At 36.1% G+C, this 20708-nt stretch overlaps 1 protein-coding gene across 2 annotated transcripts in view; it reads left to right on the plus strand.

Moving 5' to 3' along the window:
- The first annotated feature begins 393 nt into the window (after nt 1–393).
- The window catches only part of BLTP1 (bridge-like lipid transfer protein family member 1), a 96128-nt gene continuing 75813 nt past the window's right edge, over nt 394–20708 (plus strand). For both annotated transcript variants that reach the window (XM_054392347.1, XM_054392348.1), the window contains exons 1-12: nt 394–490; nt 3997–4113; nt 5937–6015; nt 6677–6741; nt 10232–10418; nt 11590–11671; nt 12271–12464; nt 15936–16015; nt 16555–16705; nt 18413–18569; nt 18977–19055; nt 19855–19946. In XM_054392347.1, coding sequence (XP_054248322.1) covers nt 394–490; nt 3997–4113; nt 5937–6015; nt 6677–6741; nt 10232–10418; nt 11590–11671; nt 12271–12464; nt 15936–16015; nt 16555–16705; nt 18413–18569; nt 18977–19055; nt 19855–19946 — 1380 coding nt within the window. The remainder of the gene's footprint in view (nt 491–3996; nt 4114–5936; nt 6016–6676; nt 6742–10231; nt 10419–11589; nt 11672–12270; nt 12465–15935; nt 16016–16554; nt 16706–18412; nt 18570–18976; nt 19056–19854; nt 19947–20708) is intronic.

Consider the following 20708-nt stretch of genomic DNA (forward strand, 5'->3'; position numbering starts at 1 on the left):
AGTGCCATGGTACAAGAGCTTTATGAATTCACTTGCTATTATATTCTGTATAGGCCATTCAGGGTACTACATTAGGAGAGCATATTCTAGCATTTTGTTGGTCTGAAATCTGTTTAAGGGGGCATGTGCTTAGAAACTGTGTTTCAGCAGAGATGACTTTTTAACTGGAGCTCTAGAGTAGCAGCAAACGTAGCTGAGAATCATGAAGATGCTATTGAAAGAGTAAAACAAGTAAATGCATATTTGTGTGTGACAGACTCTCCAGAGATTATTTAACATGCTAAATATTAAATTTTCTCCAAACTGTATTGTGCTTGTTACTCATTTTGGTTTTTTAATTTGTTTTCGTTTTGCCTTCAGTTCTATAGGTGCTGTTGCAAAAAGAATTTAGCAATGGATCAAAGAAAAAATGACAGTTTTGTCCCAAGTATCACACAGTTGGAAGACTTCCTAACAGAACATGACTCCAACGTTGTTTGGCTGTTAGTAGGTAAGCTGAATCTATTCTGGTTTGATTGAATGGTGGTTTGTTGTTGTGTTTTTTTTTTTTTGTGTGTGTGTGTGTATGTTTAAATGTAGTTCTAAATGCTGCCATACCAATACCAAATTTATTACCAAAAGACTTCAAAACATAGATTTTGAAAATAGATTTTCATTTGTCATACAGCTGTTTACTGAGGTATGGCAATGCTACTTAGGTAGTTCAGAAAGCGAGCTGTGACTGCAAAATACCATCTCAGTGCGAACTTCTCTCCATGAAAACAACTTTTTTTCTGACATCAGAGTAAGCTGGTGGTTAGTTGTAATGACATAGCAAAGGATTATCATTGTAGCACATGAGAGGGAGATAAAATAATTTTGTTAAACCAATGTTTACATATCTGCCATTTAATGTGGTGTAGTTTGAAAAATGATATAAAGACTACTGTGTTTTGTGACATGACTTCTAGACTTATTGTGTACCACAGTAAGCCTTTAAGCCAAACCATTGTGTACTCAGTTATAGGCTGTCTTTTTGTAAATTAGGCCAAGTTTAGGTATGCTAGTTTATTTAGAACACTAGTGCTATTGTTTATATTTATGTAGGTGCTTTTATTTTCTGAATTCATGATCAGGGACAGGCCTAGACTGGGGTGATAGAAGTGTGTGATGAATTTGGACCTCACAAATGTAGATAAAAACTGCTTTTCAGCCTTGATTCGTGGACCTGGAGTGATGAGAAGCACTGGAAAAATAACTTTGTTGACTTCTGGGAAGTTAGACCATGTTAGTTGGCTGTTAATGTACTGGAATTACTTTTCTCTAGGCCAGACTGAATGAAAAGCTCAGAAGCAAATTATCCAGGGGTGCTTTCTGAATATTATTTATTTCATTTTTAGTATATTGATATGGAAAGTTCATACTCAACATAATTCTAAGTATAATCAAGATGAAAACATGTGAAGTTGCCATGCTGATCGTTGCTCATAGTAAAATGCAGAACAGATCTTAAAAATTGTTGTCCAGAAGCTTTGACTTAAGACGTAGAGAAATTATGGTTTTTCACCAAAGCATGTGTCAAATTGCAGCCTGCAGAATTTCCTTTCTCTGGTTTTGCTTCTGTGCATTGGATTCTTAGAGCAAACTATTAGTAGTCCTACTTGGAAAGTATATAAGGCATAAGTGGTTGCGTGGAACAGCTGTAATTTAAACCAAAGGCTTTGTTTAGCTTTTTTTTTTTTTTTTTTTTTTTGCTTGACTATATTAACTTAGAAATTTCTGTTTCACAGAAGGGTGGGTGAACTTGAAGAAATATTACAGTCCATCACCTTTTTCTATGGGCAGAATGACCTATATACAGTTAGGCACTTTTGGAGAGCTACTGATCTCTTCAATTTTAAGAAATCACCTGGCATTCTGGAAATGATGACACAAGCAACAGAAAAAGCTGGGCAAGTTCCTGTTATTAGGAGTTTTTGACAGAAACATTTTAGTCATTTAACTGACAGTTTTAACGAGCCATTCCTCCTTTTTGCTCTCTTACAAGACAGCAAAAAAAAAAATCAGTAATTTCTTCTGAATCCTGAAGCTGCAAACTTGATCTCAGTAAAAGAACAGATGAATTCTAGAAATGAACATATTTCTTAGAGAGCTGTTGTTAAATTATAGAATAATTTCTAAAAATCATGTACAGTAAAATTTTTCAAATGTGATTTCCAAAATACAGTTTTAGTGAAGAGGATTTAAAGTCAAGACTATAATAATGACATGAGTAGAGTTTATAGAATCTTTCACTTAATAGTAAAGACTAAATTTGGTGAGGGAAAAGAAAAGGCTGCAATTTGTGGCAGAGGTGAGGCTAGTAGTAAAGCCATTGGGTTAGGACATAGTCTAATGGCACTAGTTTGCTCATTTTTCTCCATGTATGTTACCTTGAGAGAGACTTTCTTGATTTTAGGCCTGTAGAAGTTAAGTGTATAGTTGAACCTTAATCTCAAATTAAGTTTTATTACTGGAATGAGACCCTTCAAGTGTGAGTCATTCCACTTGTCTCCCTACATTGATAGAGGACTGGAGTAAGCAGCTTACTCATCTGAAAGCAAGAAGTAAACACTGCCTTTGGAGTGTGCCTGCCCTGAATGCCAAGAGCAATTTCTTTCATGAGATTTGTAACTTTAACCCTCCCTGCTTTGTTTGTGTATAATTACCCACAAAGATCTCATTTGTTTTACGTGTCCAGCAGTTTACCTGTCCAAGTCTATGAGCTACTTGAATTTTGACCACACTGGATACATTTTTCAGTAAGAAAAAGTCAAAGTCATGCAAGACTTTCTCTTCTACTTTCCCCTCATCTTTCAATAATGTACAAGTGTTGTTACAAAGCACTGAAGCTCCCACTGCAAAAAAAAAAAATTGAGGAAGCAAAGGTCAGGCTGTTTTTGATTAATCACCTGTACTCTCTGCAGAGTGAAGTTGTCATACCCATATGCCTTTCTGCACTTCAGCTTTCCCATAAAAGGCACAATAAATCTCAGTTTTTGAGTATGAAGTTTTATGTATAAATGAAAAACTTGCACTGCACAGTTCAGTTAGCATAATGAGTAGAGATACCTCAAATACAAAAAATGGCTTTCCTTCCTCCTCTGCTTTTGATGAAGCAGAATGGTAATTATCAGTAAATGGAATTAGAACTAGTCCCATTCCTTTTGAGTTTGTCCTTCTGGAAGCTTTGAGAACCCTTGTAGTTAGAAATAGGTTACTAGCTCTTAATCAACTAAAGTAAAAATTACTTTGGGGATTAGCAGACCTAATTTTTTTTAAACATATTTCTCATTGGATTGCTATTTCCTCTTTTTTTCCCCCCTATCAAATTCCATGCTTGAATCGTTGACAGATTTCTGCTAACCCAAGGACTTAGGCATTTCTCTCAGGATACAGCAATATAGGAAATGGTTTCAGATGTGATAATGTTTCTTCCTGTGCTAAAATAGGAAAGAACAGAAATTGAAGTTACAGTTCATGGTTTGGAGGAGGAATATAGTATGACTATTGTTGTGGTGGTTTTTTAAGGTGTTTTGAAATAAATGACCATGTGCAATAATGCATGTTATGATTTGATCTATGATATTTAATATCTTGGGTGGTAGAGGATGCAATGAAACGTGTGTTGCCTTTTGCAGGTCCTCAGGAGGACATGGTGATGTTTTTTTGTATATATATATATATATATATATATATATATATATATATATGTATGTATGTATAGGGCAATGGAAGAGCAATGAAGAATCTGTATTTTCTAAACTTCCCATTTCTCCTTTTTCTTCCCCATCTCTTTATACCATTCTTACACTATCTCCCTGAAAACATACTATACAATGTTTCATCAGTTTCAAATTTATGTTCTTTGGAGAGTAGAGGAAGAACTTTCTTGTACTTTATAGTCCTAATAGGTAAGGATTTTATCTAGGTCAGCATGCTTCAAAAATATTTTAATTCATTTTAATCTCTCAACAGCGACAATATTGTCTTGTGGATGGATTATCTACCTAACTTATTATAATTCCCGGAACATTGGACTCATTTTAACATTGGTACTTAACAGATTATATAAACATGGCTACATCCATATTGGTAAGTTCTCATTACTCTAATGCCCCTGTTTTCCACTGCTTTTCATTATACCTCAATTTGCTAAAAACTCTTCAGTAAAATCAAGATGTTCCTTTGTTACAGTAATTTGAAAATGACCAGTGTGGGTTTCATTTAAGAAGAGAAAAAGTTTAATATCATGCTGTAGTGAAGGATTCTTGGTGTAGGTGGAAAAATACCCCTTTTTACTGAAGTCTGTCATTATTTTACGTTCAAGTTCACTTGACAAGTTTTTTAATTTTAAATCAAGTTTTTACTATTTAGTCTGTATACATAAAATCCACACCTTTTCCGTTACCCTTGTTTCAAAGTCCCGTGTAATCATACTGGTCAGTGTCCTCAAAGGAGGTGATTGACCTTAGTCCCCCATGGAACTTACCTTAGCCACTTGTCAAGTTGCCTCATAATTTGCTGTTGAATGGTGCAGCTTCCTGCTGCCCCACACTGCTGAGGTGGGTTCTATGGCATCTGGGGTGTGAGTAGCAACTGGAGTGGGCTCAGAAGTGCACAGTGGGGCCTCAAGCCTCACCTCCCAGTTATGGCAGTGTCCTTGCTTTCTAAATAAGCTGTCAGAACTAATCATGTTAATCCATACTGGGACTGTGATACATAGAATTTATATTGGCTAGAACATTTGCATCAAAGTCCATTAACTTTTTTTTATTATATACTTAAAAACTTTTTTTGAATAAAACAGGTCAGTACAAATCACTTGGGCACTCACCCACATTATAAAAATATCCAGTGCTGAGTCACAGAGGGCTGTATCCCACAACCTCACTCTGACAGCACTTTTAATTTTCTTTCATTTGTTCTTTCATGTCTTCCTCTGTCTGCTTCCCAGAATGATGACGACTTCAGTTCTGGACTTTTTCTGCAACTATTGATTATAAGTGTAGTGAAATCTTAAACCCAAACCAACCCACCCATACTCACATGCCAAAGATGCTCCTGCCATAATCTGTTTATATCCTCAAAAATTTAAGGACTGTAATCCAAACCATCTTCAAAATCACCTTTTTGAACAGCAATATAGATGAAATCCTTACTGGATGCTACACTTGACCTATGAGCTTTTATTAAAATTTCCCTGTGTAATTCTGTTAAGTAAAGGCAGATGGATGTAGCTGGACAAATGCATGGTGTTCTTTATAAACTTTATCAGTAAGAAGAGCATAACATTAGTTAAATCCCGTAATTTACTGTTTGGCTGCCATCAATCTATATGGATTTTTTTTTTTTTTATAAAACAAATGATGGTTTATTTAACTTTGTGGGTGATAGGAAAAGCCTTAGGAATAATATGGGCTATTGCATTAGCTGCTGGTCTTTTAATACTTACTAATCATTCCTGCTGTAAACATAATTTGTTATAATAACTGGACTGGAAACTTTAGAGCTGTTCAAAATTTCAAAAATTATTTTGTCAGTCTCTTTTTCTAATTATGATTTTGTATACAGTGGCTTGATACTATAAATGTTCAAACATAGCTTTCCTAAGTCTTTTCATAAGCTTCACAAAGCACCTTAATGTTCCTAAGTGTCTGGTGTCTCAGAGAGTTGGTTGTATTCTTGAATAGTCTCAAACCCAACATCTTTGAGTTGCATTCTTTTTGTCATGTGTTTTCAATCTCTGACTTCCCTTCTATGAAAGTCAGTGGCTTTTCAAAGGAAAAACTATAGATACCCAGTAAATTAATTTTGGATAATTGAATACTATATATTCTTCCTGTTCAGAAAATAAAGCATCAATAACTTTCAGCTAATGTCTTATAAACAAATTTATTATTTTTTTTTCCCACCAGGTTCCTTTTCTTTCTCTGTGCTCTCTGGAAAAGTCATGGTCCGTGAAATCTATTTCATCACAGAAGACATGTCTATCAGGTAGAGATCTGTAATAGCTGATCTTCTAAACAGTCATTTCCAGTGCAGTAAATGGCTAAATAACACATATTAAAATATCATCTTAAAAATTATTGATAAATGTATTTATAAATGTTTAGAAAAAAACATGTTTCTCTTGATGGCAGTATTAGTAGTGTTCTTAGACACTTACTAGCTCATATCCTGTTGGAGTGTTACCAATTGGAAGTGAGTACTGGATAAGATTCCAGTTACTTGAGAGAGAAAACACTTTAGAGTTTGAAGGAGAATTGTTTTTCATTAATGCCTTTCACTCCTTCCTGCTCTCACTCAAGTTTGGAAGATTCATTTTGGCCAAGTAGTTTGCATGTGTTTACTGGAATTGAGAATAATTTGTTTGATGAACTGCACACTAGTGACTAGTTGGTAATTTTGACTTTTACTGTTATATTTGGGAATCCTTGAGAAGGAAATGGGTTTCAGGGTTTATTCAAGTTTCAGCTAATGCAGTAATTGTGTCTTAATACTGCATGCCTTATGCTGTAGTGCTTCATGCATTAATGTTGCTTGTACACTACTGCAGCTGCAGCTCTCTGCACTGCATAAGGCAACACATCCTGCAGCTGCACATAGGGTTTTGCATGATGCACAACTTTTGTGTTATCTCATTGGTTTGATTTAGAATTCAAGATGGATTTATCATATTTCGCTGGTGGAAGATGTACAATCCGAAGCAGAAGCAACACGGTAGGTTTCTCAAAAAGCTTTCAAAATTGAAGTTTACAGCTACAGAAAAATACTTCCTTTGTACGATCATGTGTGCAATTCAGTTGTTGCTATGTCCTTGAACTACACTGAATCATCAGCAGGTATGAGTTCTTTTAACTGATTAATCTGTTAGCTGGACCAACATGAGAAAATAAATACATTATCAGGGACTTGAACCCTTCTTAAGACAAACCATTAACTTTAATAGTAGCCTTCATTACCTGTAGTCTAAGCATCATTGACCCTGTATTGAAGGTTATAACTGTGATAAATGACTCCTCATGTTCTGGGAGTGATTTCAGTTTTCAAATTCTAGTCTTACGCTGCCAGCATTTTAGCAAAAGCATTAAGGTAAGATGTGTTCTGTAGTATTTGATAACCCTGTGTCTTGATGACATCTATGGTTATAGAAGTGGGGAAGCATGAAAAATCCATTTATTTTTCTTCCTTATCTCTGGCTGAAGAAGGAACATTAATACTAGATGCAAGAGATAAATTGTATCTGCAGCAAACACTGTGAGAAAACATAAGTAACCAGCGACATGTGCTTCCTCATTTATAGGATTAGAATCTGGTTGAAATGAGTCTTGGGTCCTGCCCCTCTTGACTTTTGAAGCATCACAGCTCCATTGCTAATTCAAGGAGATCCAGAAATGGCAACTGTTTACAGCTGGGGAGGGCACTAATTGAGAGGGTCATTAAACTTTGGAGAGCATTTTTTTTCCCCCATTTCTACTTTTGAAGTGGCCTCTGATGGTGTGAAACCTCTTAGACTTGTCAGCAAGCTTGTATAGCTGTTGCTTTGCCAGTACCAACTCGGCAGTGGTAAGAAGTACTGTGTACGTCTCATGCAGGTAAATAGGAGACACTGTTTGATAGAATGATAGGAATTAGGAAGAGTTGCTATTTCCTTTTTATTGAGGCATTACTAAGCAAGCTCTTTATGCTGTAAGAAGGCAAACTCAAAAATTGGAAGCTAGGCTTAGAGTTAATTAGATTTTTCTAACCACAGGTTATTGTACAACAGGTTTTCAGAGAATTTTCTTTATCTGCTAGTTAAAACATATTTCTCTAGTGGCTCATGAAATGAAAAAATGAACTTAATGCAATAAAGACAGTTTGTCTTTTGTGGTGCTATTTTTGCTTGGCAGTATTGCATGATCTTAACCATTTCTGCTGACATTTAAGACTGCGTAATTAATGGTCAAATAATCCAAGCAGCCAGGGAGGTCAGAAGTGTATAGGTTTGACAACAAAGTAATGTGAATAAAATATTCTTTTTTTCCTGGGAAAAATAACCTTACTCACTTTACATTTTGATTATTTAGCAGAGGTGCTTTCAATCTTATCCTTAAAAGCAAAGATAAAATCCTCAGGGATTCTTAGCTTACTTTAGTATATTCTTCCCAATACTTCTTAATCTGCTTGATTGCAACCGAAATAACTGTACCTGACCAAATTGTGAAAGCTGCTGGTAAATGACATCTTAAAGATACATATTTTATTCCCACCCAATATTTATAAAAACACAGACCTTAAATATTTTATTTTTGTTTTTCTTGGAAAAAAATATATTATGAAGACTTAGCTCTAAGCAATAATGATTAATTTCTGAGTGTTGTAGGGTGTTTTAAGTTCTGTAACTGAAGCACAGGATGTAACAGGAATGGGATTTTATTTAGTTTTTAATAGTGGTGATAAACTTGAAGACCTGTTAGTGTAGAAATAAGAAGACCTCATTCTGTGGTTTTTTTGTTCTTTTTTTTTTCCTGAGAGATTTAAAGTGTTAGAGGATGGGTTGTTTTTTTTGTGCACAAATGGGAGGCTAGGGATGCATCCTAATGCACTTGGAGACCTTAATAGAAGAAATAATTTTCAGGTTGTTTCAGGTGTCCTTGACATCACCTGTGTGGTAAAGGGCTGTACTCAATAATCCATTTATCAATATGACATTCATAAGTGTCTTAGGCAACCAAATTTGTGTGTGGAGATCAAATCTTATTTTTATTATTAGGAAAAGGAGATTGTTGTCTCTTCAAAACCTCTTTAAAGAAATAAATTGCTTCATATGATTTCATTTAGTTAATGAAGTCTAATGCTTACCTCCAGGAGTTGAAAAATTATATTTATTTGTTGATGATACTGACATCTCCCTGGTGAACAGTTGTGGACCCCAGTCTTTGCCCATGTCATCCTTTGTCTGTATCTTATTGATGTAAGTGACATTAGCAACAAGCAGATTTGATAGTGCTTTTAAGAAAACAGGAAGGAACTGGCTCATTTACTTTTTTGACTCCTGTTCAAGAAAACTGTGATGTCAGTGTGTTCTGGAGACTCATTGTATGTTTACTTTTTCTATAATGATATGGAAATTTCTGGTAATTTAGATGTGAGGGGTAAAAAGTTGATTGCTGTTGTTGAGTAGATGCATTATATGATAGTTAACTGTGAGAAACAGATGAGTTCATTAGGAAAGAAGGTGCATTTAATAAAGCAGGTGCCTCTACATTTGGCTTTTGTGCAGCAGCATTTCTTCTTTTGACCCTGACCACAACAGGAGTGTTTGCCCTGACTTCTTAATTTCTATTGTATATGGAAAATCTTGTCTTCAGTTTGCACCCCCTGAGCTGCAGATCAGGGACTGCTGTAATAACCATTGATGCTTCAGCTTCCTAAAGTCTGTTTGACTTAAAAAGGCCAGATCAGGTTTTAGAGCAGCTCAGGTCTCATGAGTGAATGTGTAATGGGCACTCTTTCAACTGGGTAATTAGGGGGAAACTGTGCAAGCTCTTTCCTCACATTAACTACATAATTAGGTCATACTATCTAAGGCAAAAGTATGTCAAAGTGTGTCACAAACAGCTCTGTATGCTATCAGCAGATGTTAAACTAGTTTTTAAGTATCAAACTGATACTACAGTTATAATTTTAAATTTGGAGAAATGTTGACTGATTGTGCAAATGCTTTATTAATGTTTTCTGTTTTTCTGCAGAAAAAAAAAAAAAGCTTTTCCCCAGTACTAGCTTGGCTAGAAAACCATTTGGTGTTTCAGATTGAATTGGTCTCAAGTACTGATATCTCTGCTGAAAAGCAGGAGCTGGCACCAAGATTTCCGTGCTGTCCATAAAGAGGGATTTTTGTTTGGTTGTTTTTCTATATGGGACTGAATAAAGCTAATTTACCATTTTGTGCAGCTCCGGCATGGAGTTATATTTGAATTGTGACCTAAGGATAAAATGCCTTTCAGGTTTTTTGTTTTGCTTCCAACTGTCTTATTTGCTAAGTTTTACTGATTTCCTTGATGCAATTATTTTGTGGAGGTGTTTTTTTTCCTGATTTTTAATATGTACCGCAGCAGCTGCTCACTGCTGTGAGTGTTTTTGCAAAATGTGCATGTTTGAAAAGCTGTAAATATTGCAAGAGAATGATGGAACAGAATTGGAAACTTTTTCCCTACTATTCATTTAGATCCAAAGGCAGAAACACGACTCTATATTATGGTGAATGACTTTGAATTTCATGTGTACAATCGCTCTGAGCTTTATGGACAACTTCAGGAACTGTTTGGCTTGGATCCCACAATAATTCCAGCAAAGAAAGATGAAGAAAAAGCACAAGTGAATGGGAGGCAGAGAGCACATACCAATCTTGAAAGGTAAATTATTATTAATTTTGCTGGTTTTTGGATGCTTTGTTTTGCAAATTGCTGAACTAAATGGGTAATGTTTTCTTAATGTATGCTCTGAAGGCCAAATGGTTGAAGCACAGTTAAGAGAGAAATTGTACTGACAAGCCTGACAGTCTAAATCTGTTTCTTTTCCTCAGACTTCCTACCATAATAATTAAAAAGCACAACCAAACATTCCTAGTTTAATGATAAGAGACAAGTTGAAAAACCTATTTGAAGCACAGTGTGTAAAGGGAGCATGTGTTGAAGAGGATTATGCTTGCAGGATAATAATGCTATTGCTCAGTAGAAGCAAGAGCTGCTCGTTCATGATATTGCCTAGACAAAATTTGAGCATCTGTATGGTATTGGGAGGACTTACTGGTTTTTGAACGTTAAGTTCAGGCTGATTTCCTAAGTTGTCATTTTAGGATAAGTGTTTGTATACAGCTACACAAACCTTTTCTTCCTATTTTTGCCTTTTTTTGAGGTACCCCGGAAAGCATGTTGCAGGTCTTTAAGGAGTTCTTCTTTATGATATATGTCTAGTGGAGTCTGATGTTCAAATAGCAAAGTCTCTATTTGGGCAGATTCACATCAAACTGATTTATTGATAGGAGCAGAGGAAGTCTAATGAGTGCTGCCACTGCTACTGGCCAGGCTGGTACATGTTGGTAAATTACATAATGGGCATGTGCAGGATGCTGCAGCAGCCCTGAGTTTGAGTAAGGGCTGTGCCTCTGAGGCAGGCTCTTCATGTTTTCGTCTTACACCCTTATGGGCAGGTGCAGAAAGGACTTCTGCCTTTTGGGGAGGACGTGTCATAGGAAATGAAAAATCCCACACTTAAATAGCAATGCTGAGAACAGACCAAGTTTCTCTGAGGAAAATTTGGTTGACTATTGCTCTGTGTTTGATTTCTACCTGTCAAGTATTCAGCTCAAGGTGTAGCTTGTGTGCTTCCTGCTCTTCTTCTGAGCTATGGAGGAATGTGCAGTAGGCTACTAGGGGCTCCCTTACAGGAGGCACCCATCTGGGAAGCAGTGTCCCCAAGAGCTGAAGACCTCTAGGAAAAAAAGTTGGTTAGTTCTTCTGCAGAAAACACAGAATACTAAAACCTGTTTGTTTTATTTTTGGTTTTTTTTTTTCCCCCCCATAGTGTTAAAGTAAAAGCAGAATCTCAAGACCCTTCTTCTTCTTGGAGATCACTTATTCCAGTCATTAAAGTCAATGTGAGCACGGTAAGTGAGAACACCTTAATAATGAACACATGTAGCAGCATATTGACATTGATTTTTCTTATATTTTCTTTTTGATCTTCTTCAGGCTTCAAAAATGTTTTGAAATGACACCACCAGCACGCTCCTGTCACAGTGATAAATCATGCTGGTGCTGATGGAAACAGGGTTATGTTCTTGGGTGTAGGAAATACTCATAATGATTTCAAGAATATCACCAAGTACTTAAGCTAGGTGATGGACGTTGTACAATGTATGATGTGTTGGGGTTTCTTTTAATCTTTTTTTTCTTTTTTATTCCTTTTCCTTCTCTGCATCTTTTAATAGGGATATTTGAACACATTACTTAAAAATTGATGTTATGTCCCCTCCTCAAAAACCCAGGAAAACTGTAACAGAGGTGACAAGAGATAGAATATTGGGAGTTTAATGTATGAGGCGTTATTTTTCAATATGCACGGAATATGGCCAGGATTTTTTTCCATGGTCTTTTGTTTGTGTATGACTGGTTAAACTGCGTTATTATAGGTAAATTAGACAGACATGTATATATGAAAGAGCTGTGTATAATGAATAATTGTTTGGGCTTTGTTATGATTTAGGGTCGCTTGGCATTTGGGAATCATTATCAACCACAAACGCTTTGCATTAACTTTGATGATGCTTTTTTGACATACACCACAAAACCACCTTCAAGCCACCTCGATCAGTTCATGCACATTGTGAAAGGAAAACTAGAAAACGTTAGAGTCATGCTGGTTCCAAGTCCAAGATATGTTGGTCTTCAAAACGATGAGTAAGTTTTGAGTATTTTTGTATCCATATCCATATTTTAAGAAAATGAAGACTTCAATATTGATTGTGTTTCTGTGATTTTAGTTTTCGTAGTGTGTTTAGGCAGTTGGTGCTTTTACCAACCTGAAGGTTGTAAATCTTGGATCTTTGTTTAATTTGTGAAGTACTGTTTTCTCTCTCATTATAGATTTATTTTAAAATCTTTTTTGTGTGTTCTGCTTTATGCTTCATGTCCTGCACTGAACTTTTCCTTCAGTCAGGTGCTGTAGCTGTACACAGGCCCTGACAGCACAAAATTTCTAGGATAAAAGCCGTGCTTAAGGTGTTGATTCTTGTAGAGCTGATTTGCATGTGATTTGGAAAATACTTAAAAAAAAACCCCACAGGCACTAGGATTCTTGTTTCATTACACTTAAACCAGCAAGACACTTATGTTCATACTATATTAACATTCTTGATTGATATGGCATGAACATCATAGCCAGAAATTTCTGCATTTAACTTATTTAAGGCTTACAATGTTATCTATTCAACAGATAATTAAATTTGGAAAAGACTGCTAAATTTCAGTCTTTCACAGGCATTATTTGCTCAATACAAAAATAAATAATGTATGCTATCCTGGGATAATTTTGTATATGTGTTTAGGTAAAATAATTGCACATATTTTAAACCTCCTCCTAAGCAACAATATTCAGAGGATGAATTATGAGTTAAACTTATCATTTGACTATACCTTAATTGGCTTTTTATCAGCCAAACGCTGCTGTCTATAATACGCCTTTATATGTTTTCAAAGAACATTTTATGGATGTGTACAGAACCTTACTCTTCCAACATGACAACAAAGGACATTTCTCCAATTAATACTGAAACCAAACAAGATTAAAACAAAATAGGATTAAGATGCTCAAACTATTAGCTTTACCCCGTGCTTCCGCTAAGTATTTTCTTTTGATGCTGTTACCATCCCTGCAGCTGAATGATGGCATATGTGCAGAAAACATGTGCCCTAATTTACTGGGTAGATTTAACAAATGACCTAGTTCATTGGAAACTGGGGGTATTTGAATCTTCAGAGTCTTTCCTCTTACGCTTTTTTGACTTAAAAATTAAGCTGAGTGTCTTAACTTTCAGAAACTCCTGCCGGCAGTGCGTGTATAAAACCACCTAAGTGACTTGCTGAAATTTGTAGCAGACTGACTAATCAACACAAGCATCAAAAATCCACCTTGGAAACTGTCATATTACAAACAGACATCTCAGCACCTCCATCAGTTTTTTGGAAACAGATCCTCCAAAACCCAATTTAAAAAAGAAATTGTGCAGGAAATCAAAGCAGAACCAGTTTGGAGAGCAGGCTGAAAGTGTAAATATAGATGAATGTTAGGAAATACTTTTTAATGACGATGATAAGCTCATTATCATTCATTGCCATTATCTCCTTCATTTTGCAAATGGCCTGTGGTAAGATTTCTAGGTTTCTACAGCTTATATCAGCTAAGTCTGGCAAGGTGTAACTATTCCTGCTGAATAGTTAGGTGGTTCGGTGGTCAGGTGGTCTCATGAGGTACCTTCCTCTCCCATTTTCTGCAGAGGTAGTTCCACATGCCTGGTAAGTTGAGAGTACAGCTAAAAGCAGCAGTATTGTCTTCTTATCTTCACGGCTGTGCAGTGAACACTAATCATGGAATTCATCCCTATTAAGAAAAGTATTACATTGGTCTTAAATCTAAACTGTGGCTTCCTTTGAGCCCCCATTGGTGTGCTTGGGAGGCTGCAATAACTAACTTGTGGTGCTGTGCCCTGGTGTGGTTTGCAGTCTTGCTGACCTACCTGCGCATATTGAGGAGTCTGGCAAAGTAAACTGAACTCTTCCCATGAACAGCTATTTATGTATCCCTAAATGGTGTCCTTCCCACTTCTGTTCCTGAAGTACTAAACAATTTTGTTCACAGCTTGCTCTGTTTGCATCTCACTGGGGAGGCCAATTCTGTTTTGGACAGAAAAAAGAAATAATTGGAAAACTGGGAGCAAGTAGGAAGTACTTAATCTTCCATGCTGTTTTACTCCTGAAGTAAAATTAATTTTAAGGTTCCTACTCTCTTGCTTTTGAAGAATATTTGGTTGTAGATGGGATCTACATCTGCTTTACGTGTTTTCCAAACTTTCCTGTGTTTAAGCTGTAGTAAAATGGGCAATGTGCTTGTAACAGATCATACTCTTCTGTCACTGGAATTTCCTTTTTTTGTTAAAATCTGGGAATTTATAAAAGTGACTGAGAAGCGGTGAAAATGTCTTTTCTAGTAAAAATAGAATTTTCTATCAAATTTGAATTTGTTTTCTATAAATTATGGAAGTATTCTATAAATGATAAAAATATTACAACATTACAACTACTATAAAATGTATATAAATTAACATGTGGTAACACTGTAAGAAAAGGATTGTCATACACCAACATAATAATGGTAGAAGATGTTTCATATATTAGTTTTATCACGTAGAGCCTTTTATATTGAGGGAAATGTTATTAAGGAAAACACAGGTTTTTTTACTAATGGTCTAATTACTGGAGATGTCGTGTCCCTTTGGTTTAAAGTGCTATTTTAGTAAGAAAACAATTAGCAGGAGAAAGACTGATATAGGACAAGGAGAAAGGAACTCTTGATGGAAAGAAATACTGACAGTAAAACTTTGATAGCGGGTTGTGGGTTGTAATACCTGAGAAGTGTCTTTGTGGAAAGGAACGTGCTATCTTCATGCTTTTAAGAAAGTTTTAAGTTACTTTATGTAAAAAGAATGATAAGAGCAATGTAGTGATCAAGTATTTTTTGGCAAAACAGAGTAGTCCTAGCCTAGAAATATGACATCTAGCTTTTTGATAGGAAACTTGAGACCAGATAGACTTGGGTATTCTCAGTGTTTATGTTCAGAAGCTGATAGTCTGAGGTAGCAGATAGACCAGGAATCACAGCACGATAGGGAGGGAAAGAGAGGAACTGAAGTTAGAACGTGTGCCTCCGGTTTAGCTAACAAACAGCTGCATTTGGACAGACTGTGGTGTGGCACTGGCACTTCAATTTTGTCTACCCTTTTGGTACTGTGACAAGACATTCCTGGTAGACAAGGTAGCCTGTAGCTTTTGCAGGCAGCCTGCAGTCAGACTGCTGGTAAGACCAGTATAGACACATGGAACTGGTGCTGTGAGATTGCAACAGATTTGGGTGCTGGATAGGTTCCACATGCACTGTTATCTCCAGTGTTGACTTGCTTGGTAGCAAGTTTGGATGGCAGCTTTATTAATTATTTCATGGTTAAATATGTGCAGCTTGCAAACTACAAGTGAACCTGACCTACGTAATCTCTTCCATTATTATTAATACGTTCATTTTAAATGACTTGAATTCCTAGAGATTAATCTCAGTGCATTGTTTTTTAATTTTTCTCTTTGCACTCTTTTCCATTACAGACCACCGAGGCTGATGGGTGAAGGTTTTGTTGTAATGCAGTCCAACGATGTTGATATCTATTACTACATGGATGAACCAGGTACCTTCTCCTAAAGATGAAATTTCAAGGGACCTGAAGGCCATTTGTTAATTTGATTGTCTGGAGGTAGTAGAGAATTTATTCTCTTCGGTGCTGAAAATCCTCTATGCTGAAAGTTTTGGAATCTATAAAAGCATTCATAAGCACACTTCTGAATGCTTAAGTTTATAAGTTTATTTTTTTTTGCAAATGAAACAAAAAAAAAAATCCATGAAACCAGTGGGAGGGAGTTCATGTGTCTTATATTATATTTAGAAGGGAGTGAAATTTTGAACTGTGTATTTAGACCTGCTCTGTAAGTCAGCATTTCACTGACATCAGCAAGCAGCGCTTCAGAAAATCCTCAGGGCTTTTTGCCATATTCTTACCTTTCCACTAAGAGCCTGTATTGAATTGTGGCTTGACATTTATGTACTGTAGTGGGCTCAAATAAAACTGACATCAGGACACTTGAATTGTCTTGTGCTTAGGAAACATTTTTCCTGCTAATTTGAAGCAGCTTCCTTTAATAATCTGTTTATTAATATGATGTAATACAGGTCTTGTACCAGAGGAGACAGAGGAGAGTAATGATGGAGAAGCAAACAATGAAGACAGCAAATTGCAGGATCTGCCACCATGTTGGGGTTTGGACATTGTTTGTGGAAAAGGAACAGATTTCAACTATGGACCTTGGGCTGATAGGCAGAGGTATTACCATGTTTTACTTCTTTAGTTTCAATCTTTGATAGCTATTATTGTTCAGAAAATGTTCTAAAGTTTCCAGCATGTGTTTGCTCAAACTTCTCATTTGTATGGGATGGGCAAGGCAGTCTAAGAGTCCTGCCAGAATGGTTTAAGATTAGTAAAGTCTTTGTTGTTTATCTTGTTGACCTTCCAAATTTAGGAGAGAGTGGATTTTAAAAATGAATAAATTATGTTCCCATTTTTTGTGAACAAAGTAGTTTTACTGTTTATCAAGTGTTACTTACCTAAGGGTTTAACCCTTTGACTGGCTACCTTTAGAGCTGTCATGCTCTTACTAGCTCCTGGATGGGAATACACTGCATGTTAATGAGGAAATGTTGTGGAAGTACAAATCTGGCTATGGAAATAATGACAGGGGAATTATTTATTCCTGCTTAGGCAAGTCAACTGCTTCATGTAGTCTCCAAAGTTTTTATTACCTGGGCATCTTAGTGACAAAATAGTAAGCAGAGCTCTACTACTCCTCCTCCTTTAGCCCTTGATATTTTGCACGTGAGTGTTTCTGGTGGAGACAATAGGGTTGTTTAGAGAGTAAAGGACTATTAAGTAAAAGTGACATACTCCATGCTTTCACTTTTTTCTCCCCTATTAATTACAGATTGATACTTCTGTTGACCTCCATTAATTCTCCTGTGAAACCGTTATGATTAACTGTCTCTTAGGAGTGTGAGGATGGCAGACCAAAGAGTAGTCATTAGATATGACAGTGTCTTAGAGAATTTAAGAGAAAATACCAATTTTCAGAGCAGAACTTTGCTGGGAACATGAAGTCAGTGCATCATTAATGATATTTGTAATACTACCAAGAAAACTCACTCCACGATAGTGTGCTTTTTCTAATTTTAACTGGCTAGGCAGAAGGCAGCTTGGTGCCTATGTGGGGTGTAGGGTTCTTAGATATGTACCTGGGAACACTTTTGCATTGTGCCATGCATGCAAGAGAGAATTTTGGAAAGTGCCTAAACATTTTAGAAGCACAGATCTGTAGGAGTTCTGTGAACATGGTACTCTCAATTCATGCAAAGGCTTCTACAAATGCTGACCTTTAATACATCATGCCATAAAGTCTTGGGTTTCCCCAGGATTTAGACAGCATGTGTTGTGTGCTTACTTCACCTGTTTGATTCCTATATAAGATGTACTGTGCCTTTCTTTTCGTGTAGTTGCATATTCAGATATGCAGAAACTAGGCTTCATTTTACTCGCTTTCTGAGGTCCTGAAGTTTTGTATTTTGTTTATTTCTGGGCATTGCATCAATTATTTATGCACAAACCAAAACATAAACAGATTACTTCCTACCATGTTTTTGTAGCAGCTTTGTAAACCAAAGATTAGGACTAAAAAGAAAAAGAGAGCTTGTTAACCATCTGAATCAAAATATTTTTGTTCTAAATCACATCATTTATGGTCTGTCCATTTATGGTTTTTATACAAAAATCACTTTTTGTCGTTGAAACTTTTGGAGATTGCATTAATGAGTTGAAAGGCTCCCATGATGAAGATGTTAAACATATACTTTCTTACCACATTCAGTGGTTGTCTAAAGACTCAGATAACTGGAAAAGAATTGTGAACCAAACAGTTACATAAATATCTCTGTATTTCTTCTGTGAATAAAACCAACTCTTTTTTTCCTTCTTCCCCACTAGGGACTGTTTATGGAAGTTTTTCTTCCCACCAGACTACCAAGTTATGAAAGTCTCGGAAATTGCTCAGCCTGGGAAACCAAGACAGATTCTCGCTTTTGAGCTGCGGATGAATATTATTGCAGATGCCACCATTGATTTGCTTTTTACCAAAAACAGGGTATATATTGAAAACTTGGCTAGAAAATAACTGGTCTGCTGTGATGTGCATCTTGGTCATGCATGTTTTTACTTGGCTCAGGTCTTATTTTTTGTGACTGAAAGAGTTAGAAAGTGTAGTGTTGAAAAATACACATTCATCTGCCTTCTTAGGCCTTGGATCTGAATGTCTTGTACTGTTTCTGTTAGTGGACCCAGGTCAGCAGTTTTTAAGCCTAAAAATGGTGTTATTTGGTATCAGTGCACATAGATAGTTCAGTAGGAATTTTCTGGAAGGCAAGAAAGATTTCGGTCATCAGGTACCTTAATCCAGGTGTGGATGATGATAGCCAGAGGCATAAAATACACTGGTTGATAGTGGTGAGCCTAGAAATGATGTTTGCACTTTTTTCCTTTCTTGCAATGCAGGAAACTAATGCTGTACATGTAAATGTTGGCGCAGGATCATATCTGGAAATAAACATTCCCATGACAGTAGGTGAAAATGGTGAGTTAAGACTAAGCTTAATTTGTTTTCCTACTGTTTTTCCTTAACAATTATCTTAATTCCTTTGTCAATGCCTTGTAGTGCTTTTTCCTTGTGACTATGAGAGATGTATCTTTTTATGTAAAGGAATAAAAAATATTTCCTTATGCATTTCATTGCAAAATAATAAAGTATATGTGCAATATCAAAGTTACCTCCATGTTTTGCCTGGGTTAGGGAACACAGATGCCTGAGCTAGTAGATGATTTAACTGTGGATTGTGGTGTGGGTTGAAGCAGTTAATAGATATATTGTCAACTCAGATCAGGAAGATTTCTTCAATAGGATGAGCATAGTAGTTGAATCATGCTGAGAAATGCGTTATGAGAACTAATTCAATAATAGTTTATTTAAACAAAAGAAACCTCCAAAACCCAAGGTGGAGGCAAGTATAAAGTTATGGGTATATTGCTTGCATTTACTCATCTTATTGGCTGGTTTGAAGCACTTTGCTAAATTGTTCCCATGATTCTTTCTGGCATACTTGAGTTTTATTCTGCAACTTGAACCAAGAGTCTCCAGAACTTGAGCATTTCCAGCAGGCCCAGCAAGAAGACTTTTGTTGTCTCTCCCACTTGGAGACAGATCATTTTAAGCTCTTCATTGACAAACAGCAGAGGACAGAATTATTATAGTACTAATTTCCACTGTGATACTTCTTGATTGTTAGTGGACTGCTGAAATCACTGGTGAAAATCGTTTTTCTGTTTGTCGAGCTCTTATGTCTGAATGATTATGTTTTACAACTTTTGCTTGCTAGGCTATTCACCCACAATTAAAGGGCAGCTTCTACATGTTGATGCCACCAGCAGTATGCAGTACCGGACTCTTTTAGAAGCTGAGATGTTAGCTGTAAGTTGGCCTTAAGAAGCATGAAACTTCTGTCTCTAGGGGATTTTTACTAAAGAATGTATTTATTTGTCTATGGAACAGGTTCTTAATACAAAAATATGCCTTCAGAATGTGTTTTGCAAAAACCTAAGATGAAAGGAACTTTGTACATGCACATAACTCTGCATGTGTGTAACTTTGACTTACATAACTTACACGCCAAGTTAAATGAAAGCGGTGGGGGGATTTGAGTTCCATTTATAAATCTGACCTCATTTGCTATGAAGCTATGTGTTCATATAGGCTTTACCACTGTAAATGATTACACACTCTAGCTATCCTACAGAGTCTGTGTGCATGAGTACTTCAGAGTGTTTAAAACACTTAAAAACTTAAAAGTACTTCAGAGTGTTTAAACTATGGGATACAGATGTAATACTGCATTATTCTTTTGTTTGCCTAGCATTTCACTTCTACAGTACTGTATTTCTGTAGATTACCTTTCCTACTGATTTTCAAATGACTTTACGTGAGTGGTGTTTTTAAATTGGTCATCAGATAAATGGTTGAAAAATACTATATAGAGGGATAATATCTTTACTGTGAAAAGTGATACTTTTAATGAAAACTTCGGTTGATAGATTACTTGGTATATCTACTGCAACAGATTTATCAGAAGTTTGAACTATAGCTTTCCAAATAAATGAATACACTAACACTTGACCTCTAAGCATGGAAAGAGAGAGAGATTAAATTATTGAAGAATTGGAGAGGCCTTCTGTT

The sequence above is a fragment of the Indicator indicator genome, chromosome 25 (genome assembly GCF_027791375.1).
Source record: "Indicator indicator isolate 239-I01 chromosome 25, UM_Iind_1.1, whole genome shotgun sequence".
In the NCBI taxonomy this organism is placed as follows: domain Eukaryota; kingdom Metazoa; phylum Chordata; class Aves; order Piciformes; family Indicatoridae; genus Indicator; species Indicator indicator.